This window comes from Colossoma macropomum, unplaced genomic scaffold, assembly GCF_904425465.1.
Source record: "Colossoma macropomum unplaced genomic scaffold, Colossoma_macropomum, whole genome shotgun sequence".
NCBI lineage: Eukaryota > Metazoa > Chordata > Actinopteri > Characiformes > Serrasalmidae > Colossoma > Colossoma macropomum.
The window spans coordinates 40989363-41015634 of record NW_023494802.1 but is presented as its reverse complement, the minus strand read 5'-3'; the positions used below and the strand labels follow the sequence as shown (position 1 = coordinate 41015634).

Genomic DNA, 26272 nt, shown 5'->3' with positions numbered 1-26272 from the left:
AAACAATACGTTATTTTAAAAATTACACCTTCTTGAGCCTCAATTTAGCAATATTAGTTTTTAAATCAATTATCTAGAATTCCAAGCACCACAGAAGTGCTTGTCCCCACAGTCATGTGTAAAGAGGCCATATTTTGAAGAAAAAAATGTTTTTCTGCAATTTCAATTACAATAATCTCTACATGACTATGGAAAATATGAATTAAATGCCATAAAGAAAACAAATGCCAAATAAATATTATAAAACATATAATAAAAGTTCCCCAGGAGTCGTGTCACTGGTGTTACCACGTAACAAAAAATAAACTCTTATTTTGAAATAAAAATCACACTGATGACATCACTTGACTTCCTTTTACCTGTTTTCTGAGGATCTATGAAGAAAAGCACATGGTGAGTCCACTGTGTCTTTCAGTTATCAGAGATTTTCTCATTTAGCTCCTGATTTCATATGAAGCTTTTAGCTGAAGTCACTGGTGTGACCGACTTTATTCTGAGGTAATTGTGAAAAAACAGAACACAAATGGATTAAATTCCATATTTTAGTGGATATTTCATGATTGACAACATGTGGTTTGATGCTCTGTAGCAGACATTTAGTAAAATGTGTTTTTCAATAAAAATGTCTCTGGTGTTCCCTTTCTTATGTGTAACACCAATGACGATCAGTAACACCAGTGACTCCTATGGAGAGAGGAAAGTGGACGTTTCTGTAGAATGGCCCATAAGTAGACCTCAAGGAAAAAGCTAAAATAACAATAAAACACTAAAATATTTTGTAAATAAAAGTTTGCAGTAAATTGGCCCTTTAAGGAACCCAGTTTAGTAGTTTTTCCATGACATCACTCAGAAGAACCCTGACTGCCACCTTCATTTTTACGAGCGCACCTGGCTGTGACATTCGCCGCCAGTAATTCACTAAGTAGTTAAGTGCATTTTAAGAGGTGGGTGCAGAAATCAAACCCAGATAGGAAAGAAAGAAACAGACTAAATAAAAAAAAAAAAGAAAGAAAAATATTGTTACATTTTTCTTTGTCATCTAACAATCTGCCCAACATCTACACTTACTGCATCTCATCCTTTTTGTTTTTCAGCTCTTTTTTAAAACTAGAGCTGTACTTGTCCTCATTTAACGTCTAACAAACGTCCTAAACATACTGATGAAACTGGAAACGGTGATTATGCTGTTAATTTACGAGGTTAGCCCGCATTCGCACCATCACCACACTATATAAGCCTTATTGTTGTTCTATATGGTTGATATTATTGTTTTAAGTGTTTTGTGTGTTAAAAGACTGTTCGTGCTGTCGGACGTTTTGTTTCTGATTGCTTAAAATGTCAGTAAAGCCGTATTCATTTGACTTTTAGAGAAGCGCAATGATATTCCTGTGCATGCAGCTTCTTTTAAATGGATGTACGAGTGTGATTTTATTTATTGATTAATCTGCTGTGTCCTGCTGTCTCTACTCCCTCAGCCCCCACGTCTCCGGAGTGATTTCTGTCAGGTCGAACTCCTGCATGGCGAAGGTCACATCACGCCACTTCCTGTACCACTGCTTTTGCAGTGTGACGACGTTCTGGACCACAAAACTCTCGATTTTGAGAATCGGTAGATCCTGCAAACAGATGGACACAGTTTATATTCCTATACCAACTTATGCATTAAAAAATGCAATAGATTTGTGCTAATTGACCAATTTATCATTACATTAAGAACATTTTTAAAAAAGTCAAAAATTACATTCTGTGATCTGTGAATATACATTCTTTAAGTTTCATATTTCACTAAGTTAATATGCAGTTACAATTCATTGCAGTAACAAATACAGCAATTGGTATAAGAAGTATAAAAGTCAATTGCAAAAGAAACAAAAAAAAAGAAAAAGCATCTTCAAAACAGCAACAGCAATACACCAAATATAGCCGCAAGTGGCAATCTGCGGGGTCCAAGCACCAAGATGACAGCGAGGATTTATGTGGTGGCATCTGGTCGTAGAATGCAGCAGATGTTTTGATTTTTAGGAAAGATCTCCTTTATTTATAATTAAGACCACTAGGTGATCTGCTACAATCTACACAACTCTTTTTACAATTTATTGAAAGGAAGCAACAAGGCAATAACGCACCATTTTAGGACAAAGTAGCAGCATAAACAAATTTCGTGTCTCTGGACATACAAGGCAAATCATTGGATTTTTAAGAAAGACTCTTCCTTGAGATTAAGATTATTAAGTGTATGTCTACAACAATTGGTACTTTGTAGTTCATGTAATATTAAGCATGTTTTGCCATATCATATAATTTAAAAGGTTAAATTGCTTTTTGCCTGTAATCTTCCATTAAAACATAATGACTTTAGCTCTGCCTCTGAAACGACCTATGATTTTTATTACATCACCGTGCACCAGGGGGTGGGGCAAAACAATATTAACAAATAAATGTCCTTTTTTATCTCCCCCAGCAATCATGGAGAGAAAACATTCAGCCAGCTCAGAGACCCTCATAGTCCTGACGTCAGGGGGTCATTTAGTGGGACGATGCCCCACCAACCAATCATGATGGCCCACTAAAGCTACTACTTCTCTACATGCTTCTACAGCAGCAGGCAGCAAAAAACTAAGTGAAACTAAACTTTGCGCTGATCCTGCTGGTCAATATAAAAGGCCACATCGATTAACACAGTTGGGTTTGAATGCAATGCTCTGTACTGGCTGTGGAAGATAAATTAGCATATTTTCTAAATGCATACATGTTTGGTGATTTACTGTCAATGTGGCTCTTCTGTTGGTTCTCTCCTGAATGTGTGGCTCCTTTGGACAAATCTACTGTATATTTCTCACCCGCAATTTTTATCCCAGCCTCTCTCTTTTTAGAAGCCCTGATCTGCCACTGAGCCTGAACCCTGCATGACATCTTGTTTCACTCAGAAACGTGAGCAGCACGGAAGGAAAATTAGTTATGATTTATGAGTATATAGTGTGTATATAGAGTGAGGAATGCTAGCGTGAGCTGACGTTCATTAGAAGCCCACAAACCCTTATGCTGAGATATGAAGCGATGATGCCCCAGTCGTGTTTACAGTCTGCGCAGTACATCTTCTGGGTTTTAGTGATTCCTCCAAAGCTCTTGGGGTTCTGATGGGGCTCAGTGGCACAGCGCTGAAATACGGAGCGGTCCAGGACAACGTGGTGGCACTCCTGAGAGAGAGAGAGAGAGAGAGAGAGAGAGAGAGAGAGAGAGAGAGAGAGAGAGAGAGAGGAGAGAGAGGAGAGAGAGAGAGTGTGAGGAGAGTGGGGAATTGTCTCGCTGTAGCAGGAAGGGATTAATGCTTTAGGAGGTTCAGACAGGGTTAGGGTTTAGTGTTTAGGGTAAAGGGTTTTTGCTGATAGAGGGTTTTGGGTTTAAAGGTGAAGGATTTGGTAATTATAGCGATTAAATTAATAGGTCACTGAAAAAAACACATTTACACACATTTCCTCTTACTGTGGATGCAGCGGCCATGAGTTTTCTATGGCTGATTCGGATATTTTTTCAACTGATTTTTATTACTCAAAGCTTAAAACAGGCTCTGAAGCTCTCAATGTGTGAATACATTAGGACACACAGTTCCAGCCCTTTCTGTCGGCCAAAGTTGCAATATAAATAAGGCTATTTACCCTTTTTCACTGGTGTTTTAATTCTAAAACGAAAATTCAGTCGAGTATTTCAGAATTGCAAACAGCGCTCCACAGAAAGTCAGAGGCGACTGTATAATTATGCTACAATAATTTTGTTACAGTAGCAGCTCCATTGCAGCTTCCAGGAGACTCACTTTCAGTTTCTCAAAGAAATCTTCAGCCAAATCTCCAAAGTTCAGTCATAGAAGTTGGTGGAACAAACACATTCAGTGGTGTTGAGGTCTGGACTCTGGGGTGGTCAGTCCATCGTTCAGCTTCTTTGTTTGATGTGTCCGTCTCCTTTTCTCAGTGAGGTTCTTCTTGAACAGCTACACATCCTTTCAGACCCACAGCGCTGAGTCGTCTTCTCACAGTGGAAGGATGGACAGAAACACCTGTGGATGTTTTCAGATCTGAAGCAGCTTGATTTTCTCCTCTCTCTCAGAGATGAAAGCTTTAAGTGCTGTTTATCTGATGGGGGCAGGTTTGGTGTCTACCAGGTCTTCCAGGGGGTTGTTAGGAGGAACACTTTCTCTGGAGCTTTTAATCAGTTTTTGAACTCCAGCTGTGTTTGTCACTTTGACTTTCTCCTTTCTTAATCAAGTGGGCTGCCTTTTATCTAATGTCTTAACATTTCCTGAAAAATGAACAACTTTTACTAAATGTCTGTTTTGACTGGAAATTGAACAAATGAAGGGCCTCTGATTTTGGCACAGTACCATATCTGCAGACCACTGATCTGAGATTTAGAGCATATAGGGTTTAGTGGACATGGATTAAGTCTAGTCTTAGACTAAACTGCAATGCCATTGGTGTTTTACCATTACAGGTCCTATTTATCCTATTTGGCCCAGAGTTTAGTGTTCGGGGGGTTCGTACCTTCAGCACTCGCAGGTCGTGGCTGAAACAGGCAAACTTCTCACACTTCGCACACAGCAGCTTATAACTGCCCACGGTCCGAGGCTTCTCTGGACTCAGGCTCATATAATCTCTCTTGATTTTATCAGTCTTCTGGAACAAATTCACCTGCACCCACACACACCCACACACACACACACACACACACACACACACACATTTAAATATCGTCACCATCATATCAAGAAACTCTTTTTTTTAAGCAACGGCTTTGACAGCTGTAGGAGACGCTCAAACCATTTGAACGTTTTTACTTCTTACTTTGCCACAAACAGAAAACGGACACTTTTAAGATCACATTTGACCGAAAGCCGATTTGGTCAGACTCTGAAGATGAGGCTACACTAAATTCCCAAACTGTCATCACCACTGAGCAGCTTTTCAGTCGGCAGCTGTGACAGAAGAGCAGCTAAACAACCTGGAATCAGCCAGAAATGAACCCAACACCATTCGCCAACTAAATGGGCTGTAAGATGCTTTACAGACTGGCTGGAACAAAACAACATTAATACTGATCTGGCAAAAACTGACCAAACTGAGCTGAACTTGATATTGTGGCAGTTTTATGGCTCAGTCTGTACTTCAAAAGGCGAGGTTTACAGCAGACTGTGCAGCAAGTGGGCGGAGCTCGTTACTCTGATGCAGCAACAAGTTGCTTATTTACTTTGTGTAAATTTTTTGCACAAATTTTGCAGAAAAATGCCATATTTAAGCGTGTTCTCTGTAGAGGATGTGAACTTACACTCCTCGTAACTTCAGTGTGAATGGAAACAGCTGTAGGCTGAATAGCATTGGTATTCATGACATCACAAAAAACACTTTTGCTGCTTTGTTTCCATATATGGACGGTATGGACTGCGATGACCACTACATTTTCAAACTTTAACAGTGTTTACATATCACATCAAACTCCTTTATTGCAGAAAACATTTTTTTTCAGTGATACGGGCCCTTTGAAGTTATTCCTTACCCTCATTCAGTTACCATTTCAATGGTATGAGGGTTTGTTACAACAGCGAAACACATATGAGACATAATAACATTAAATTCACTGGCAGTCCAAAGTCTGGACACACCTGACAGCATGTTTTTCAGTTTTCCTAAAGATATTTTGATCTTGTGCTGACAGTTGTTTCTAGGACAAACATAAATAATGAAACGGGTGAATATTTATGAATGTATATCCAAATCATAAAAAAGAAGAAGAATTTTAAATGATATTTCTGGAAAATGTAAAATTTGGAATCACAGTCATTAGAGCATCCGGAAAGTCTTCAGACCCTTTCACTTTTTTCACATTTTGGTATGTTGCAGCCTTGTGGTAAAAATAAACAAAAAAGTTTTTCCCATCATTCTGCACTTAGAAATGTTTGAAAATTTACTCAGTACTTAGTTGAAACACCTTTGCTGGCGATTACAGCCTCCAGTCTTCTTGGGTTTGATGCCACAAGGTTTGCACACCTGGATTCGGGGATTTTCTGCCATTCTTCTCTGCAGATCCATTCAGCTTTCCCTCAACCCTGACCAGTCTCCCGTGTCCCCGCTGCAGAAAAACAACCCGACAGCGTGATGCTGCCACCACCATGCTTCACTGTAGGGATGGTATTGGGCAGGTGATGAGCAGTGCCTGGTTTCCTCCAGACATGACGCTTAGAATTGAGGCCAAAAAATTAAATCTTGGTTTCATCAGACCAGAGAATCTTGTTTTTCCCAGTCTGAGAGTCTTTTAGGTGCTTTTTTAACAAACTCTAGACAGGCTTTCATGCGTCTTTTACTCTTCTGTCTGGCCACTCTGCCATAAAGCCCAGATTGCTGGAGTGCTGCAGTGATGGTTGACCTTCTGGAAGTTTCTCCCATCTGGACCATTGGGCTCTAGGAAGAGTCCTGGTTGTTCTAAACTTCTTCCATTTAAGAATTATGGAGGCCACTGTGCTGTTGGGAAGTTCCAGTGAAGCAGAATTTTTTGTAGCCTTCTCCAGATCTGTGCCTCCACACAGTCCTGTCTCTGAGCTCTACAGGCAGTTCTTTCCTCCTCATGGCTTGGTTTTTGCTCTGATATGCACTGTCAGCCGTGAGACCTTGTATAGACAGGTGTGTGTCTTTCCAAATCATGTCCAATCTACTGAGTTTACCACAGGTGGTCAATAAAGGTGTAGAAACATCTCATAGATGATCAAGAGAGATGGGACGCCCCCAGAGCTAAATTTCAAGTGTCACAGCAAAGGGTCTGAATACTTATGTCCATGCAAAATTTTAGTTTTTCCTTTTTAATAAATTTGCAAAAATTTCTAAAATTCTGTTTTCACTTTCTCATTATGGGGTATAGAGTGCAGAATGATGGGGAAAAAACTTTAATCTTTTTTTTATTGCACAAAGCCGCAAAAAGTCTGAAGACTTTGGATTATATATATATATATATATATATATATATATATATATAAAATATAGCTATTGTTGGAACGAAACCTCATATCTCCAAAACGGTAACTTTACAGGAGAAGGAAAAAACTTAACTTAATGTAAGTCAGTTGAATCAGACTTTTTTCCAAGTAATTTTAGGCCGTTTCTTTGGTCCATTCGTCGTGAAATTTACACACAATGTTAAGGACAACAGGCATTTTCAAACGAGGTTTTGTTCCGACAGCAGCAATATATATATATATATATATATATATATATATATATATATATATGTGTGTGTGTGTTCTGAGTACATGTTCAAGCTTTACTGCCTATCTGTAAGCTCTAATCAGTTTTTTCACCAATAGTAGTTGAACCTAACCCAGGCTTCACCTTGGCCTGGAGCTTTTCCGGGGAGGTCTGCAGGCTGGCGATGGCTTTCTCTACGATTTTCTCTCTCTGCATGTTCTGCCTCTCCTTTTCAATACGCTCCTTTCTGCTGGAGATCAGAAAGCATCTACTGCCCGCGGCCCTGCCACGACCTGAACACACAGGCACACAGGGCACAAAGAACAGGTTACAGATGTGAGTGAAGTGCTGCAGGGAAAAGCTGCCACCTAGAGGCTAAACTGAGTGGCTGAACAACGTGAAACACTGATTTCACAACTCAAGATGCTTTAGACTGAGTACAGTTAGTCCAGCATGTATCTGCAGATAAACTGGATTATACAGTTTTGTTTAACTACAGTTACAGACTGCAGTCCATCTGTTTCTCTGCATACCTTGTTATCTTGTTCTTCAGTGGTCAAGGCCCCATGGACCCTCACAGAGCAGGTTCCCAGTTGGTGGTGGATCATTCACAGCACTGCAGTTACACTGGCGTGGTGGTGGTGTGTTAGTGTGTGTTGTGCTGGTATGAGTGGATCAGACACAGCAGTGCTGCTGTTGTTTTTAAACACTGTGTGCTGCCCACAGGACGCTGCCCACAGGACGCTGTTGGCTGGATATTTTTGGTTGGTGGACTATTCAAATTCCAGCAGTGACACTGAGGTGTTTAAAAACTCCAGCAGCACTGCTCTGTCTGATCCACTCAGACCAGCACAACACACACTAACACACCACCACCACATCAGTGTTACTGTAGTGCTGAGAATGACCCACTACCCAAATAATACCTGCTCTGTAGGGGTCCATGGGGGTCCTGACCACTGAAGAACAGGGTAAAAGGGGGCTAACAAAGTATGCAGAGAAACAGATGGACTACAGTCTGTAACTGTAGAACTACAAAGTGCACCTATATAGTAAGTGGAGCTGATAAAATGGACAGAGAATGTAGAAACAAAGAGGCAGGTGTACTTAATGAAGTTGCCAGTCAGTGAAGATATATATATCTATATACATTTTATAATGTTATATATATATATGTGGATTATATATATATATATATATATATATATATATATATATATATATATATATATATATATATATGTGGATTATATATATGTGTGTATATATATGTAATTAAACCTGCAAATATTTATATGAATAAAACCCAGTACATGTGTATTTGTATTGAGTGAGTTACAGCACCTCGAACTTGCACCATCTTTACGACGTTGCCCACGTATTCGTACATCAGCACCAGGTTGCACTGTGGGATGTCTATGCCCTCATCAGCGACAGATGTGGCGATGAGGATCTTACTCTGGTCAGAACTTTTAAAGGAGTCTAAAACGCCTTTCTGACTGGTCAGGGTCATTCCTGTAACACATCGGACACATCAGATCAGAAGACTTCAGCAGCTGCAGAACTGAAATGAACGTATATATTCCTCCTCTCAGACTTCTGACTGCAGAAATCTGAGGCGTCTCTGGGATTTGAGATCATGATCTCTCATCTCCTGGTGGCCAGGCAGTATGTGGAGCCTCGGGTAGCCCTTCTTTAAGTGAGCACAGCTGATTCAGCTGCTGAGTTAATTCACCTCTTCATTCTTTCTTTGGACACAGAAATTTGAGGACCCTGAGTGGCGCAGATCTGAGTCCCGGCGACGCCTCACCCTGGTCAGAGGTCTGAGAGGGGAACCCCTCACCCACCGAGGTGAGGAGCACTGTCTGATGTAGGAGTCACGGTATGTGTAACAGGGAACTGAGTGAACTGTACACGATAGAGATTTCCCTGTAAAATTACAGTACTTTACTGGCTACTAGCTGCATTACTAACCCATATTAACAGTGAATAACAGTACAATAGCAGCTGTACTCTGGGACTCCTCAGTCACTTGCACCACAAGATCACTGTGATGTAGCTGCTCTACACTGACAGTAATAAGCTGTAATCAAATACAGTAATCTTCCGTATTTTTACACAGCATCTGCAAAAGTAATGCAACTCAGTAAATTTACCACATTTGAAAACTAACCTATGAATATGTTAATAAAAAAAAAGAACATATTTATTCACTGTAAAAACATGAATAAAAACTTTTACCTGCCAATAATAATAAACAATAAAGTTTTTGTCAAAACCTCAGTGTTCTGGTATTAAAACAATCCAGAAAAATATTCCAGCACAAAACTTTAAAAGCTTTTAAAACACTAAAACCTGAATTCTCAGAACAAAATCACTTTAAAATGCATGTATTTACAGTACTGCTCAGCATCAACCTCACGTTAAATGGCCATCACCAACAGGCAGGCCCAAAGTGTTATTACACACTTCTATAAGCTAAGAATAGCTCAACCAGTTTGCATTAAATTCCCTGTAGTTACTGAACAATAAGTCTTAGTATGTAATAAGCCTGGATTTTAAGGGGTTAATACAGAAATACAGTGTGTGTGTGTGTGTGTGTGTGTGTGTGTGTGTGTGTGTGTACCTGAGCCCACCAGCTGAGACGATCTTCTACCTCTTCCAATCAAAACTCCAGGCTTTAAAAACTTCAGAGACTCTGACTCGTCTATCCACTTTTTCAGAGCCTGTTAAACAAACACAACTATTTCTACAACAGTTCATCTTCAAATCTAAACACAGACAGACAGACAGACAGACATCTACACCAGTTTAAGAGTGATGTGATCTACAGAGAGACAGACAGATAGAAGTATAGCGTGCTGACGTCTGCGAGGGCTCGGGTCCTGACGAACAGCACGGTGCGGGTCTGATCGTTGTTGCGATATTCCTCCTCCAGGATGAACTTCAGCTCCTGCAGTTTGGGGTTCTCCTGCCCCTCGGTGGCCAAACGCTGAAACTGATCCCTCTGAGCTGCAGCGGAGAGATAAACCAGAACCACACAGAGCGTTAAAGCAGAGACACAGACCGACCTGAGACCAGCTCTGTTCTCACGGCGATATAACTGACGAATACAGGACTGAGATAAAGAAGCAGATCAGAAACTCAGAATAAAGAAAGGTTAACAGCTTCAACTTCAGGGACCTGGGTCACTCTAATAACTACACGGCTTATATATTGAGTAATTTACAGTAGTTTCTGAATCATTTATAGTACTTTCTGAAGCATTAATTAATAGTAGATACAGAATAATTTATAATAGACAGTGAATCATTCACAGTATATACTGATTCATTTATAGTATATACAGAATAACTTTTAGTAGTTACTGAATAATTAATAGTAGAACGAATAATTTATATTATATACTTAATAATTTACAGCACATACAGAAGACTTTCTAGTAGTTACTGAATAATTAACAGTAGAAAGAATATTTTAACTAGATACTGAATAATTTACAGTTTATATGGACTAATTTGTAGTAATCACTGAATAATTAATAGTAGAAAGAATAATTTATACAATATACTGAATAAAGTATATAGACTTCTTTTTAGTAGTTACTGAATAAATAGTAGCAAAAAGAATAATTTATACTATATACTGAACAATTTACAGTATATACGGAATAATTTTAGCAGTTACTGAATTTATACTATACACACTGAATAATTTAAAGTTTATATGGACTAATTTTTAGTAGTTACTGAATAATTAATAGGAGAAATAATAATTTATACTAAATATTGAATAACTTACAGTATATACACAATGCTTTTTAGTAGTTACTGAATAATTCATAGTAGACAGAGTAATTAACAGTAGATATGGAATAATTGATGCTAGTTACTGAATAATAAGTCTAAAGATTAGTAAATGAATGATAAAGTTTAAAATTAATTAATGATCAATAAGATTTAAGATAATAATGAAGGTAAGGAGAGAAAAACCTCACAGCTCGAATATAAATATCTTAAATAAGGGAAACAAATCTAATCTTTCTCTGTAAAACTCTCCTCTTCTGGAGTTTCGGTGAAGAACAGTAAACATTTCTCACATAGTAATGAAAGTAAAAAAGTACCATCGAAGAACGCGGTGAGTTTTCTCTCCGTGTCGTCGTAGCCAGCGTTGCGGACCTGCTCGATGAAGGCCTGCAGGTAGTCCAGAGCGTCTTTGGTCCTGGCGTCCTCATTAATGATCAGAGCGTCGTTATATTTCTGACAACAGGACACAGTGAACATTAAAACCACAGCACTCAGATTACTCACGACCACCTTCCCCCTATTTAAGCCAAGACATGTTCAGTGTCTGCAGTTCGCTTCTTTAGTTTAACACTGCAGGTAGGAGGCTAATGTAGCTAACAAGTAATGGAAGCTTATTAGCTCACTGATTAACATGGCGCTAACTGCACGCCTAGATCATCACACTCAACGCAAACAGTAACCTCCATCACTGGATCCTACCACTTTAAAGAGATCCTTTAAAAGGGAAATCCACAGATTCTTCCACACAACTGCAGAATGAACTGGATCTGATGTAAACAGACATTCAGAGTCGTTCAGAGTGGTTTGGTGTGAAACGCTCTGTTTTAGAGAAACTTACAGTCAGAACTGTTCACAGTGGTGGTGATAGGAACCAGACGTCCACCTCTAAAAGCTCCCTCACAGAAAGATACTACATGAAATGGTTATGAATTCACTGCCTGACGACTGAGACACTGTTTTAGGATATTTTCGAGAAGATTTCGGCCTAAAACACATTTTTACATCAATTCATGATGGAGGGATACACGGCAAAATACAGCAAAATAGCCCCTGAGAAAACTTTTCCACTACTTTACCATCATCAACATTCACATAAACTCAGAAGACTCGTGTAGGTTCACTGGTGGTTCTGGATAGTAAATAAAATGGCTATATTTGTGTTGTAGACATGGTGACTCCTGGTTCCTATCACCACCACTGTAAAGAAACCAGAGTCTCTACAATCAACCATTTCACACCAAACCTCTCTGAATGACTTGGTTTACAGCACTCCTCTCTCTCTCTCTCTCTCTCTCTCTCTCTCTCTCTCTCTCTCTCTCTCTGTGTCTCTCTGTGTGTGTGTGTGTGTGTGTGTGTGTGTGTGTGTCTCTCTCTCTCTCTCTCTCTCTCTCTCTCTCTCTCTCTCTCTCTCTCTGAGTGGAGCTCAGAGCCACTGCGATTCCCTGCAGCTAAACTGACAGGCCGTGAAAACAGACGTGGCTCTTTCCCCACGGATCCCACAGGGGAGCGTCTGCTGATCATGAGCGGTCCGGCAGCGTCCGCCCTGCAGCTGCCTGTGCTGAACGCCTCTGCTGGTTCGCTAACAGAGACGCAGAGGGCATCACTGTCTAAAGGAAGCGGTGATGTATCGGCCCGTTTATAGGCTTAAACTGACCTGCAGGCTCGCAGCTTTTACACTCAGAGCTGCAGATGAAGAGTATACAGTAGTGTGCAAAAGCATATATATATATATATATATATGCGCATATATATCGCTGTTGTCAAAACAAAACCTTGTATTTCCAAAATAGTAACTTTACAGGAGAAGGAAAAAACATACTTTACTTTTAATGTAAGTCAATGGAACCAAATATTTTTCCAAGTCATTTTGGGTCGTTTCTTTTGGTCCATTCATCATGAAATTTACACACAATATAATGGACAACAGGTACTTTCAAAAACTGTCAAAAACTAAAAAATGACCAAAATGGAGATACAAGGTTTTGTTCCGAAAGCAGCGATACATAGAACATACTGCTAGTTTTGTTTGTTTTATTTGAACTATTTTGTTTGTTTTGTTTTGTTTCTCTTACTTGAACTATCAGGGAAAGCTACCATTTGATCATCATGTATGAGCAGAAAAAAATGAAAAAGATTAAAGTCTTTTTTTTAAGCTGCCAGAATAGCTTTATCATACGAAAAATACTGTGGTGTGATTGTTTTGCTAAAACCTGGTTTATAATACTTCTAGACATCTAGGTCAGCTGAGTTTTGGTGTTTTTTCAGCGTCAGATTGGTCTGTATGTGCTGTACAAGCGCTTTAAAGAGAAGCAGAGTGTAAGTTATCTTCAAATGCAATGCTAATACATTTGTAAGGTCAGTATAAGTGGCTGCGTTTCACCTCAGCACAAAACTCAAACTCCACTTATGCTCAAGGCTGCCGGCTCAGAGGCTGTTATACTGTAACCAGTGGGCAAAAAGAGCAAACTGATCCATTAAAGGCATCTTAATAGTCACAATCTCTCGTTCTTTCACCCACAGAAACTCCCTCGTTCTATCTCTCTTACGCGCAGGTGTTCGGTGTAGTTGAATAAAGCCCTGCAGACTCTCCTCTCCTGCTCAGGGTCGTCCAGCTGCAGCAGCTTACAGCCCTTCTGCACAGCCACGATCCACTGTTCGTACTTCTGACTGCCGTAATCACGGTTCACAATGGGCGAGAGAGTCTCTGATACAGAGAAAGAGAGAGAGAGAGAGAGAGAGAGAGAGAGAGAGAGAGAGAGAGAGAAACAAAAGAAGCAGAAATACATTATTATCATATTATTACTTTTAGAGTTTTCATGAATTAAAATGCAGATTAATGTAGCTACTGTTGCAAAGTTGGACAAGCTTTACTGAACATTAGACAAAAATCCCATTCAACCTAATGAGAAACTGTAGAACAGACTCAGTTTATATCACAATACCTACATTTAGAGTCAGTTATTCATTCAACCTAATGAGAAACCGTAGAACAGACTCGGTTTATATCACAATACCTACATTTAGAGTCGGTTATTCATTCAGCCTAATGAGAAACTGTAGAACAGACTCGGTTTATATCACAATACCTACATTTAGAGTCGGTTATTCATTCAGCCTAATGAGAAACTGTAGAACAGACTCAGTTTATATCACAATACCTACATTTAGAGTCGGTTAATCATTCAGCCTAATGAGAAACCGTAGAACAGACTCGGTTTATATCACAATACCTACATTTAGAGTCGGTTATTCATTCAGCCTAATGAGAAACTGTAGAACAGACTCAGTTTATATCACAATACCTACATTTAGAGTCGGTTATTCATTCAGCCTAATGAGAAACTGTAGAACAGACTCGGTTTATATCACAATACCTACATTTAGAGTCGGTTATTCATTCAGCCTAATGAGAAACTGTAGAACAGACTCAGTTTATATCACAATACCTACATTTAGAGTCGGTTATTCATTCAGCCTAATGAGAAACTGTAGAACAGACTCGGTTTATATCACAATACCTACATTTAGAGTCGGTTATTCATTCAACCTAATGAGAAACTGTAGAACACATCTCAGCTTGTCTAACCTCACCACAGTTGCTGCAAAGTAATATGTTTGTGGGCGGAGCCTGGATAGTTTAAAAGGAATAAACAGTGTGTGTGCAGTATTGGTACCAATGTTGTAGACTTTCTTGGCCAGCTCTTCAATGTTACTCATGATGTTACTGATGATTCTGATGAAAGGGTCCGAGGTGCGGGGGGGTACCTCAAAAAAGTCTACACACACACACACAAAACAGACACATAAGCACATATTAAAGTACTATAATTCAGCCTGTTTGATTGATAGATAAGTATAAATAAGTAGAACAATTATTGATTTTTATATTGAAGTTACAATTTGAAAAAAGGGCAAAATGTAAATGACAAAAGCTTCAATTTTAATTAAATCTTACATTATTCAAAATTGTCTTAACCAGTTTTAAGAGGGAAAATAACCTAATAACACTGTGAACTGGCAGTGTGGAACGCCACATTCAGTGTTCATGCCTCAAGTCTGAAAAACCAATGTGCTGGTCTTCCAGGCAAAATAAAAGGCCTGGGATTAATTTATAGAAGATAATCGCATTTAAATTGCAATACTGGTCAGAAAAAAAATCATTAATTATTGAGGCCAAAATGTGTCCCCCTATAAATAAGGGTGTAGGTAGAGTCAGGATACTTCTGGTGGTAGTTCTTGGGACAGATGGGGGGCTTGAAAAGCTGTTATAGTGATAATAAATAATGCCATGGTCTTGCAAAGCTGTGTGCAAAAGTTTGAACACTCTGGTCAAATTATATATTTTGTTGATTTTCTAAGTGTAAATTAGTGAACACATCCTTTCCGGAGAGCACATTTCTGCATATTTTAGGGAACAATTTCTATTTATTTGGTGAGTTTGACATATTGGTTAAAAAAAAATAATAAAATATATAAATAAATAAATGTAAAACAACACCTTTTTGCACAGGCCACATTTTGTGTTCTATTATTTTTCCAATGTGTGAAATTCAGCAAATACACAATAGCTTATATGATTACGTTCACATAGAAAATCAGCAAAACTTGGGATTTGACCAGGGGTGCACAAACTTTGTGTATTACTCAGCAATCCTCATACTTCACCAATTGATTTGGATCTTCTTCCAATTTAGAACATAAAAATCCTTCCATCTGTCTCACCAAACTGGACTCTCAGACGGGTATAAATCTCAGAGCCAATCAATTCGATTATATTACATTACATTACATTATATTAAGATGAATCATCAAATCTCAAATCTCACCACAAAACACACTAAACACTCAAAGGAGACTCAGTGAACTACTAACACACAACAGGAACACAGACAATAAAACCATACATACAAAAACAGCCCAATAATTTGATCACCTTTCTCAGGTATGTGTACGTATGACCTCAGCTCATCTATATTCGTGGTAACCGTGGCGATGACCCTGGCATCCAGGTTGGCACACAGCTGGCAGATGTTTATCTCCGCCTCCTGCTGGTTCTTAAAACTACCGATACCTACAGACGCTGTTAAGCCTACAATCTACAGAGAGAGAGAGAGAGAGAGAGATGTTCAGTTTATGGATGTAATTCACTTTTTTATTCAGTGTTGATTAACAGTGCTAAAAGCTCTGATCCACGATTGCAAATAATTGATTCATGGATTCTGAAGTTACATGATTTGATATGATGATCATTAAAACATCAGATTTGGAAAAAAAATCCCATCTCTATACTTCAGCGCGATTCAGAAGAGCTAAACTCATCTTTTCTGCCTGATCAGGACTGTGTGGACGTTTCAGAGATGGATGCGTAGCCATGGCAACTTAAACAACCCCATGGCGGCGAGCAGTAGGCTTTTTATAAGCTTTTATTTTCTGGCAGAAACCGGACTCTGTGTGAGATGTTGAATTATGGAGGTCTGTGAGCCTGAAAGGCAAAGCCTATTAGGCTGTGTTCAGACTGCAGGCAAATCAGATTTGTTTCTCAAATCAGATCTTTTGAGGCGATCAGATCGGATTTGTGTGTCCAGACATCACCTGCCTATCTGCATGGGTTGCTGTGGTAATGACGTAGGTGTCAGTAACTGTGTAGCTACACTGGTGAGGCAGATGTTCGTTGCATTTCAAGTGACGCAAAAGACACCTTGAAATCCAGTCTGAGCGGCCAGAGAATCCAGACTGAGACAAACCTGTAAAAATCGGATTGGAATCGCATTTCAAACACTTCCAAATGTGGTGTGAATCCGATTTGCAAAAATCAGATTTCATGTGGTTTTTTGCTGTCCATCAGACAATCTGAGTATGCCGAAAATCGGACTTGGGCTGGCAGGGTGAACACAGCCTTAGAATAATCTCCTTCATGTGGATGGAGAGGTTTTTAAAAACACTGCTGGTGTGGAAAAAGATTTTTTTAAATAGGAAATAATATCCCGGATACGTTTGCACGAGGCCTAACAGGCTGAACTGGCCTGACCTGTGTGTGTGTGTGTGTGTGTGTGTGTGTGTGTGTGTGTGTGTGTGTGTGTGCACCAGTCTGACCTGAGGCAGTGTGTGTGTGCTGCCGGTGAGTTTGATGTCGAGGTAGCGGTTCATGATGTTGTTGTAGGGGTGTTTTCCTGTAGTGTTGTGACACTCGTCCAGCAGCAGCAGACTGAAGACCTGCAGAGACTCCAGCTCTCCAGCCTGCAGAGCGTTCACCAGGCACTGAGGGGTCAACACCACCACGTCGTTACTCTCCACCACTGTCCGCATACACACCTCCATTTCACCACACACACCCGTCACCCTGAAACACACACACACACACACACACACAAACAAACTGAGCTTCATTTAAATAATGACAAATGTCATTGCCATCATTTTTACCATTACATGACCAACACAAACTGTGCAGCAGCAGATGAGCTATCGTCTCTGACTTTACATCTACAAGGTAGACCGACAAGGTAGGAGTGTCTAATAGAGTGGACAGTGAGTGGACACAGTATTTAAAACTCCAGCAGCACTGCTGTGTCTGATCCACTCGTACCAGTACAACACACACTAACACACCACCACCACGTCAGTGTTACAGCAGTGCTGAGAATGATCCACCACCCAAATAGTACCTGCTCTGTGAGGGTCCATGGGGGTCCTGACCACTGAAGAACAGGGTAAAAGGGGGCTAACAAAGTATGCAGAGAAACAGATGGACTACAGTCTGTAACTGTAGAACTACAAAGTGCACCTATATAGTAAGTGGAGCTGATCAAATGAACAATAAGCGTAGAAACAAGGAGGTGGTCATCATGTTATGCCTGATCGGTGTATATATTTATTTATTTATTTACTTGTAAGGGAAAATTAGTTAACACATTCTCTGAAGGTAACACTCTTAAATATGACATTTGTCTGCAAATCTTCAGCCACAAAACGGTGAGCTTCTGTCTTTGGTGTTCTTAACTAACTAGAGCTGCAGCACTGCTCTGCCTCAGGGTGGCGCTCTTGTAAACTCTTTCACTCAGTTTGTCCTTCATAGCCCAGCAGCTGTAACTATGCCCAGGATACCTCTGAGAAACTTTACATTATGCTGCAGCATATTTGAAAATCTGAAAACGTGCCTGGTTTCACAAGAGTTTGGTAGAAAAAAGTGAATCATTACTCGTTTCTCAAAAATAGACAAAAAAGAAGATTCATAAGATCCCAGATAATGTGAGGAAGAGCGCATTAGCAAATTAGAACAGAGCATTTCTAGAAGAAGAATGTTAAACAAAACACATTGTTGCCATTGAATCATCAGTGCTGCTATGGCGAGTGAGTTAGCAGCCAGCCAACATGGGACCCCTGAATACCAGGGGGTATTTCACACACTGCTTACTCAAAAATGTGAGCAAAACTGGCACATTTTACAGTGTGTGTGTGTATGTTGTGTGTGTATGTTGTGTGTGTGCGTATGTGTGTGTGTATGTTGTGTGTGTGCGTATGTGTGTGTATGTTGTGTGTTTGTGTGTGTGTGTGTGTGGTGTGTGTATGTTGTGTGTGTGTGTGTGTTGTGTGTTTGTGTGTGTGTGTGTGTGTGGTGTGTGTGTGTATGTGGTGCGTGTGTGTGTGTGTGGGTGTGTGTGTGTGTTTGTGGGTGTGTGTGTGGGTGTGTGTGTGTGTTTGTGCGTGTGTGTGTGTGTGTGTGTGTGTGTATGTTGTGTGTGTGTATGTTGTGTGTGTGTGTTGTGTTTTTGTGTGTGTATGGGGTGTGTGTGTGTGTGCTGTGTGTGTGTGTGTGTATGTTGTGTGTGTGTGTGTGTGTGTGTGTGTGTGTGTATGTTGTGTGTGTGTGTGTGTATGTGTGTGGTGTGTGCGTGGTGTGTGCGTGTGTGTGTGTGCATGTATGTGTGTGTGCGTATGTGTGTGTATGTTGTGTGTGTGTGTGTGTGTATGTTGTGTGTGTGCGTATGTGTGTGTGTATGTTGTGTGTGTGTGTGTATGTGTGTGTGTATGTTGTGTGTGTGTGTGTGTGTGTGTGTGTGTGTGTGTGTATGTGGTGTGTGTGTGTGTGTGTGTGTGTGTGTATGTGGTGTGTGTGTGTGTGTGTGTGTGTGTGTGTGTGTATGTGGTGTGTGTGTGTGTGTGTGTGCGTATGTGTGTGTGTATGTTGTGTGTGTGTGTGTGTGTGTGTGTGTATGTGGTGTGTGTGTGTGTGTGTGTGTGTGTGTGTGTGTGTGTGTATGTGGTGTGTGTGTGTGTGTGTGTGTGCGTATGTGTGTGTGTGTATGTTGTGTGTGTGTGTGTGTGTGTGTGTATGTGTGTGTGTGTATGTGGTGTGTGTGTGTGTGTGTGTGTGTGTGTGTATGTGGTGTGTGTGTGTGTGTGGTGTGTGTGTGTGTGTGTGTGTGTGTGTGTGTGTATGTGGTGTGTGTGTGTGTGTGTGTGTGTGTGTTCTTGCCTGACGTCCGGGTCTTTGCTGAAATGCTCGATGAAGAGTTTGTACTGCTGCTCGTAAACCTCCACCTTGGTTGCCATGAACACGACCTTTGCCTTCCCAGGAAACTTCTTCAGGTGATGCTCACAGATCGCCAAGGCAACGATGGTTTTCCCACAACCTGAACAACAAGACCCCATTAACATTCAAACAAGAACACAAACACTACAACAGCAACACACACAATACATCCACTACAGCCGTACACTGACTTAGACTTGTGAGCTAATGATAAAGTTTCAGTGTAATTAGGTGGTAAAGTCACAGTCACAGAGTCACAGAGTCACAGTCACAGAGTCACAGTCACAGAGTCACAGTGCATTTAAAATGATTTTATATAAGGAATTAAAAAATAAATAAACATGTTAATTTCCCATTTCTTCTTTATCTAGTCACAGCTAATTGATAATACAGTGATACAGTGCTTTTCCTGGATGTTTGCTATGGATTTGAATGCTTGTCAAATTTTATATACAGCACTTTGTGTATTATCATTGCACTGATTGCTTCCCGTCATCAACCTTTCCCAAACTAAATAATAAGAAATCCTGAACATGGTTTAGGTGAACCTGAAGGACAGGCTTCAAAACACACAGTGGGTGAAACACACCCACACCCACACCCACACCCTCCCACACACACACACATTACCGGTAGGAGCACAGATGATGGTGTTTTGTCCACTAAAGGCGGCGGTGGCCAGCTCTTTCTGATACTCTCTCAGCTTCCTCTCTGCTGCCCTCTCAATCACACCGGCCATGACCCCTGAACAAACACACGGGGTTCAGCATATGTTGCATTATATTACTGTTCAGTCTTTGTTGGAAACAAACAGGATAAAATCTTGAGAGACCAAACAGAAAATTATCCAATCAGGAATTTATTTGCTCTGTGGTATCTCGATAGAAACAGCCAAGCGAGCTCTCCAATCGGTTAGGACTTCAGGAGCTGCACTGAAGGCCTTACATATTAAATTAACTACCAACATAATTAGGAAGTCACAGAGAAATCAACCAATCACATTTTGACGTACAGTGGGATCAATTCTGTGAGTAAAAGTGTCGCTCTAGTACTTGTGGAAGCTCTAGGTACGTCACTGACTGTGAATACGAGTCGTAGTCTAAGCAGATGCAGGTGGTTGTTAGGAATGGAAAGTAGTGGCGGCAGCTCTGTCATGACTCTTTACTGAAAGAGTCACTGTGAAACTGATACTTACAAGCTCTGATATATGATAATGTCTGTTACAAACTTCAAATAAAATATATAAAATGTTTGCCACAAGCTTAAAATGTCTATAATAAATCTAGAACAGCCAAAAATGTGCATCTGCATTAGCTTAGTGCTAACATAGCACTGGAATTCCCATAGGAGTGTGGAGAAATTAGCATTATTGTGGAGATGGGTTTTATCGTCATTTGCTTGTGTTTTAACATTTAGGACCCGAATTAAAGTATTAAAAATATGCATGTATTAGAAAGTGGTGTGCATATGTCCGTGTGTTAAGGTGTACCTGCACCCTCATTGAGCCAGTCAGTATGATTGATCTCATTGATGCTCTTCAAGAGACCACAATCGCTTTCTCCCTCCTCTCTATACTCAAAACGCACTGTAGTCATGGTGTCCATGTTCTCTTCATCCTCTGACACACATTTCTCGCTCTCATCTGAAAAAAGACATGAGACTCTGAGTGTAAAAGAGCACAAACAACTGAAAAACTACTTGTCGCTGTTGTCAGAACAAAACCTTGTATCTCTAAAATAGTAACTTTACAGGAGAAAGGAAAAACTTACTCTACTTTTAATGTAAGTCAATGGAACCAGAATTTTTTCCAAGTCATTTTGGGCCATTTCTTTTGGTCCATATATCATGAAATGTACATACAATACAAAGGGCAGCAGGCGTTTTCAAATTATGTCAAAAACTGAAAAACGAAAGGAGATACAAGATTTTGTCCTGACAGCAGCGAAATATTTAAGTAAAAAAAAACAGTACAGAAAAGTGTGAGACCTGTACTGGGCTCCAGGAGCTGTAGGGCGAGTTTCTGGCTGCAGGCCTCGAGGGCCATCTTCAGCACTTTAAACCATGGTTTATCAGAACGTCTCAGACTGTCCACCAGCCGCTCACTCGCTGCAACACACCCAGACTGATCCTCCACCTGACCCACGCGTACACACAGATATACACCGGTCAGGCATAACATTATGACCACCTCCTTGTTTCTAGGCTCACTGTCCATTTTATCAGCTTCACTTACTATATAGGTGCACTTTGTAGTTCTACAGTTACAGACTGTAGTCCATCTGTTTCTCTGATACTTTGTTAGCCCCCTAAACTCCAGCAGCACATTATTACATTATTTTTATTTACATTATTTACATATATTTACATTATTTTTAGTTTACTCACTTTTTGCAGTAACTGTGTTAATATAGTTTATTTTATTCATATGCAAATGATGTACACATTTGAATTAAGTACACCCAACACTTCATCAGTGCACTGACTGACCCGAAGCTGTGTGTGTGTGTGTTCCTTACCGCTCTGATCTCTTCACACTCTCTCTGAGTGATGCAGTCGCTCATGTGTGTCAGCAGCTCTCTGGGCTTCATGTTTTTGGTGATGGATGGCTCAATGCGATCCAACAGCCTCTTGAAAGGCTGCATATCATCCAGCTCCTTGAAATCCCACTTGCTGACCGCTGCATACAGTCCTGTATATTCTGCATACACACAAATCACCACTGTAAAGAGGAAGGATTTCAACTGTCACTGAGAATAAGATGATTTTTATACGGATACAGTACCGAAAAAAGTTCAAGATCAACCTTTACGTATTTAATGAAAAGTTATCAATTTATCGGGAGAGATTTCTAAGACTAGATCTACAGAGAAAGGAAGGAGAAAGTCAATGGAAAACAAGTGAAAAAACAGGAGTTTCCAAAACTGGAGTTTAAAAACTGCTTAAATGCTCCACAGAAAATGTTCCTCCTAACAACCACCTGGAAGACCTGGTCGACTCCAAAACTGCCCACATCAGATAAACAGCACTTAAAGCTTTCATTTTTGAGAGAGAGGAGAAAATCAAGCTGCTTCAGATCTGAAAACATCCACAGGTGTTTCTGTCCATCCTTCCACTGTGAGAAGACGACTCAGCGCTGTGGGTCTGAAAGGATGTGTAGCTGTCAAGAAGAACCTCACTGAGAAAAGGAGACGGACACATCAAACAAAGAAGCTGAACAATGCACTGACCACCCCAGAGTCCAGACCTCAACACCACTGAATGTGTTTGATTACTTAGGAAAATGATCAACCAGCTTCTAAGACTGAACTTTGGAGATTTGGCTGAAGATTCTTTGAGGAACTGAAAGTGAGTTTCCTGGAAAGAATAGAAGCTGTTTTCCTGACACTGAAAAATGACCAACTTGTACTTAATGGATGTTTTCATAATAAAGAAATAAATAAAGGGGGGTCTCTGACTTTTGCACAGTGCTGTATAATGCAAACCTAGAACTGGTTTGGAAATTAAGAGGTCTTTAAGACTGAAAACAACTGGATCAAATTGTGTAGCACGGAAGTCCCCCATGACCGGAGAGGGGCAGACTGTCCTCTACGTTCCCTACTGGACCTACCCGAGGTGTGCAGAGTGTCCAGAAAGGCCTGAAACCAGCCGGCCTCCTCCAGCTGCCACATCCTCTCCAGCAGCATCTGAGCTGCCGATGTCACTGACGACTTCTCCTCTGACAGGATCCTCTCTACAGACTCTGAACAGGGAAAAGGGAAGCAGTGGTAGTTAAGCACCATAGAAAAACATGATTTTGCGAGTAAAAGACTCTAAACAATGAGTGCGTTTATGCACTCAATAATCCAATCATAATCAGATTTCTGACCATCTGATTATTCAAATGATCATGTAAACAGCACACTCTGATTTCTTAGATCGGAGTAAGACCTAGAAATCCGATTAAATAATCCAGAGAGCTGGATTTTAGCTCAGTAGTCAGATTTCTCAGTGCATGTAAACTCTTACTCTGATTTCTTTCGGATTTCTCAGTCTGAGCATGTGCGAAAACAGACGGTGGTACCGGAAATAAGTGAGCAGCGTTGTCGCGAGACATAGCAAACACTCTAAAAACACGTTTAGAGTGACGCTAAAAACAAACTACATGCTTGACGCAATAAAGGATTAAATATTCTTCATTTTCTAGATGATGTATGTTCATAATGTTTAAAAAAAAAAGCTGCAGCATGAAGTTTGAATTTTACGTTATGTTTACGTCATGTCTTCTTCTGTGAGTTTATTGGCTGTTTGCGAAGCAGAAATCTGATTACTGTCTGACTCATGTAGACCTGGAGTTTTCCCATTATCTGATTACTCAAGAGCATGTAAACGCTTTGATCGGATTACTGACAAAATCCGATTTTCTGCAGTTATCGGATTATTAAGCGCATGTAAATGTACTCAGTGTCTGAGCCTGATTTAAAAGGCTTCCTTCGCTCTACAACCCAGGTCACATAGTGCACTATACACCGAGTTTGTTAGGCAAATCTACTTTACAGACAACATCCAACCACTGATAACTCTGGAGCTCTTAGAATTCACTCATTACCATATAATCATTAGTTTTTCTCAAACATGCTCACCCAACAAGATGCTGAGTAATTATATTTCATAACTATTAGACTGTACTACTGTGACGTGTTGCTGCCTGGTCGCCCTGATCTCTCTCTAAATCAGCTCCAGCTGATTCACAATGTGTGTAAGATCATTTGAGCAGTTACTCCAGTCTTCCTTAGCTAGCAATGCCTTCCAGTTTAGTTCCACACTGACTACAAGGCCTTGCTTTTAAAGCACTTAAAGCACTGATTGGTGTTTCAGATCTAGATTAAACACATATGTTTAAGCTAGCATATGCCTGGTGTACCGTGGGTCATTTTCGCCTGTGGTCTGTAATTGTGCTGTTACTTTCATTTAGAGCAGGGGCATCAAACTCAACCACTAAAAGGGCCACATTAAAAAATCTCAGTAAATCTGTTTTTACTTAACATTTTGCCACAATCCAAACATTGTTTATTAAAACCATGCCAAAACTGCAACAGCAAAATCGGCAGTAAATACTTATTCAAAAAGAATTCTAAATAAAAATAAATTATTTTACTTAGTCTTTTCTTTTTGTGTAACTGCTGGTCCATAAATTGTTGTTGGGGGAAGGAGGTCAGAAGACACACTACGTCGCAGTGCATGCTGGGGACTGTAGTGCATCTCAGGGTGAAACGGACTAGTAAGAACAGAAAATTAAAATAATTTTGTGGGCCAAATAGGACTGTGTCATGGGCCTGACTCGGCCCGCGGGCCTTGTGTTTGACACATGAGGTTTAGAGTTTAGAGTTTTTATTTTTGCATTATTTTATTCATATTCCTGTGTAAAACACTGACATTCTGTAACGTAACTAAACTGAAAAGTGCTACTTAAATAGATGCATAAATAACAACGTTGAAAATGTATTATTATCATTATTATTATTGTTGTTGTTGTTGTTACCTCTTCCTGCTGGAAATAACCATTAAGTGTTGCTGTTGATTTCTAATGGTCTTGTAATGTGTTTTGGCTTTTTTAATGGGCTGATATCACAGTGTAAAGGACCCTAATGGTTTAACAGAATCATGGCTGATTCTAAATGCATTTGATAGTTTCCTAAAGGGACCTAAAGGTGTTCTACAGGAAACTAGTGGTCTCTCTTAGAAACCATTAAGCGAGTTCAAATTCGAAAGCAAACCTATTGGGTTTTAATCCTAATGTTTTGTAAAGGTGGCGGCTAGAGATCACAACACAACGCACGTCTCATGCAACCCGTATAGACTAATAATAATATTACTCTGCATGGAACGAGTTGACATTAGTGATATTACGTCATCTTTAAAGCACTCGTCTGTCTAATAATATAACTTAAGACCGAGAGTACCGTAAGTAACGGTGTAGTCGCTATTTAAGGCCCCTCATCGTCTATAAACACCGAACCTCAGCGGTAACAGTTTGGAGGAACTAATGGAACCAGCAGAGTGTTTTAGTGGGTGTTGATTTCAGTTAAAACGCTGGTTTCATGCAGACTGGCTTTCAGCCCAAGTTACAGCAGCTGACACGGTAAACGTAAACACTTCGTCGGGACTACGGGCAGCTTCACTGCAGCTGAACTGAAAACCGCACTCACCTTCGTCCAGATATGTAGTCATGAAAACTCTGATGTAGGACGGCCGTAAAATCTGGATGATGTAGCGACTAAAGCACCGCAGGTTTTCTTTCTCCAGTTCGTACATCTTGGCTGCTAATCGATGAACTGAAATTTGGTCTCTGCAGGGAACCGTCAGTGGAACTTTATTTTGTTTGCCACCTATACTCAGGCAAGCCCCGCCCCCTGCCCTACGATTGGTTAGTATTGTCAGCCAGGAGACGCTTCCATTGGCGAGGAAATTAAAGTCACGCCCGTTAGCGCAGAACGACAGACACCACTAGCCAATTGTAGCGCCGTAGGTGGGGCTTGCCGGAAAACGGTAGGATGGGAGGGGAGAAACAGAGCTGAGCAGGAAACGAAAGCAAAACTTTGAGGCAAATGAATGATCTCCTCAGAAATGAAGGGATCCACTAAAAAGAAAAAGTGTAACCGAAAATTAGAAAGTTGGAGCTGGAAATGAGGTCAAATTTGGCAATTTTAATATGATCATTTCATATAACATTT

The 26272-nt window shown here is 40.2% G+C and overlaps 1 protein-coding gene across 1 annotated transcript; it reads right to left on the bottom strand.

Moving 5' to 3' along the window:
- Positions 1–613: 613 nt before the first annotated feature.
- ddx58 (DEAD (Asp-Glu-Ala-Asp) box polypeptide 58) lies at positions 614–25931 on the bottom strand. The gene is made up of 19 exons (XM_036591900.1): positions 25748–25931; positions 23170–23301; positions 22079–22260; positions 21549–21696; positions 21052–21204; positions 20193–20306; positions 19506–19662; positions 17123–17369; positions 15963–16125; positions 14704–14805; positions 13576–13733; positions 11347–11482; positions 10090–10235; positions 9850–9949; positions 8568–8738; positions 7368–7516; positions 4536–4682; positions 3036–3197; positions 614–1616 (listed from the first exon to the last, which is right to left on the bottom strand). Exons 1-19 carry the CDS (start codon positions 25851–25853, stop codon positions 1464–1466), a joined length of 2826 nt encoding a protein of 941 aa, XP_036447793.1. The 5' UTR covers positions 25854–25931; the 3' UTR covers positions 614–1463.
- Between the last annotated feature and the right edge of the window lie 341 nt (positions 25932–26272).

Coding starts and splice junctions, on each gene's coding strand:
- ddx58 (XM_036591900.1), bottom strand. CDS start 25,853: ATGTACGAACTGGAGAAAGAAAACCTGCGGTGCTTTAGTCGCTACATC. Junction 22,261..23,169: donor GGACACTCTGCACACCTCGG/GTAGGTCCAGTA, acceptor GTGTGTATGCAG/AATATACAGGACTGTATGCA. Junction 10,236..11,346: donor ACTCACCGCGTTCTTCGATG/GTACTTTTTTAC, acceptor TCTCCGCTGCAG/CTCAGAGGGATCAGTTTCAG.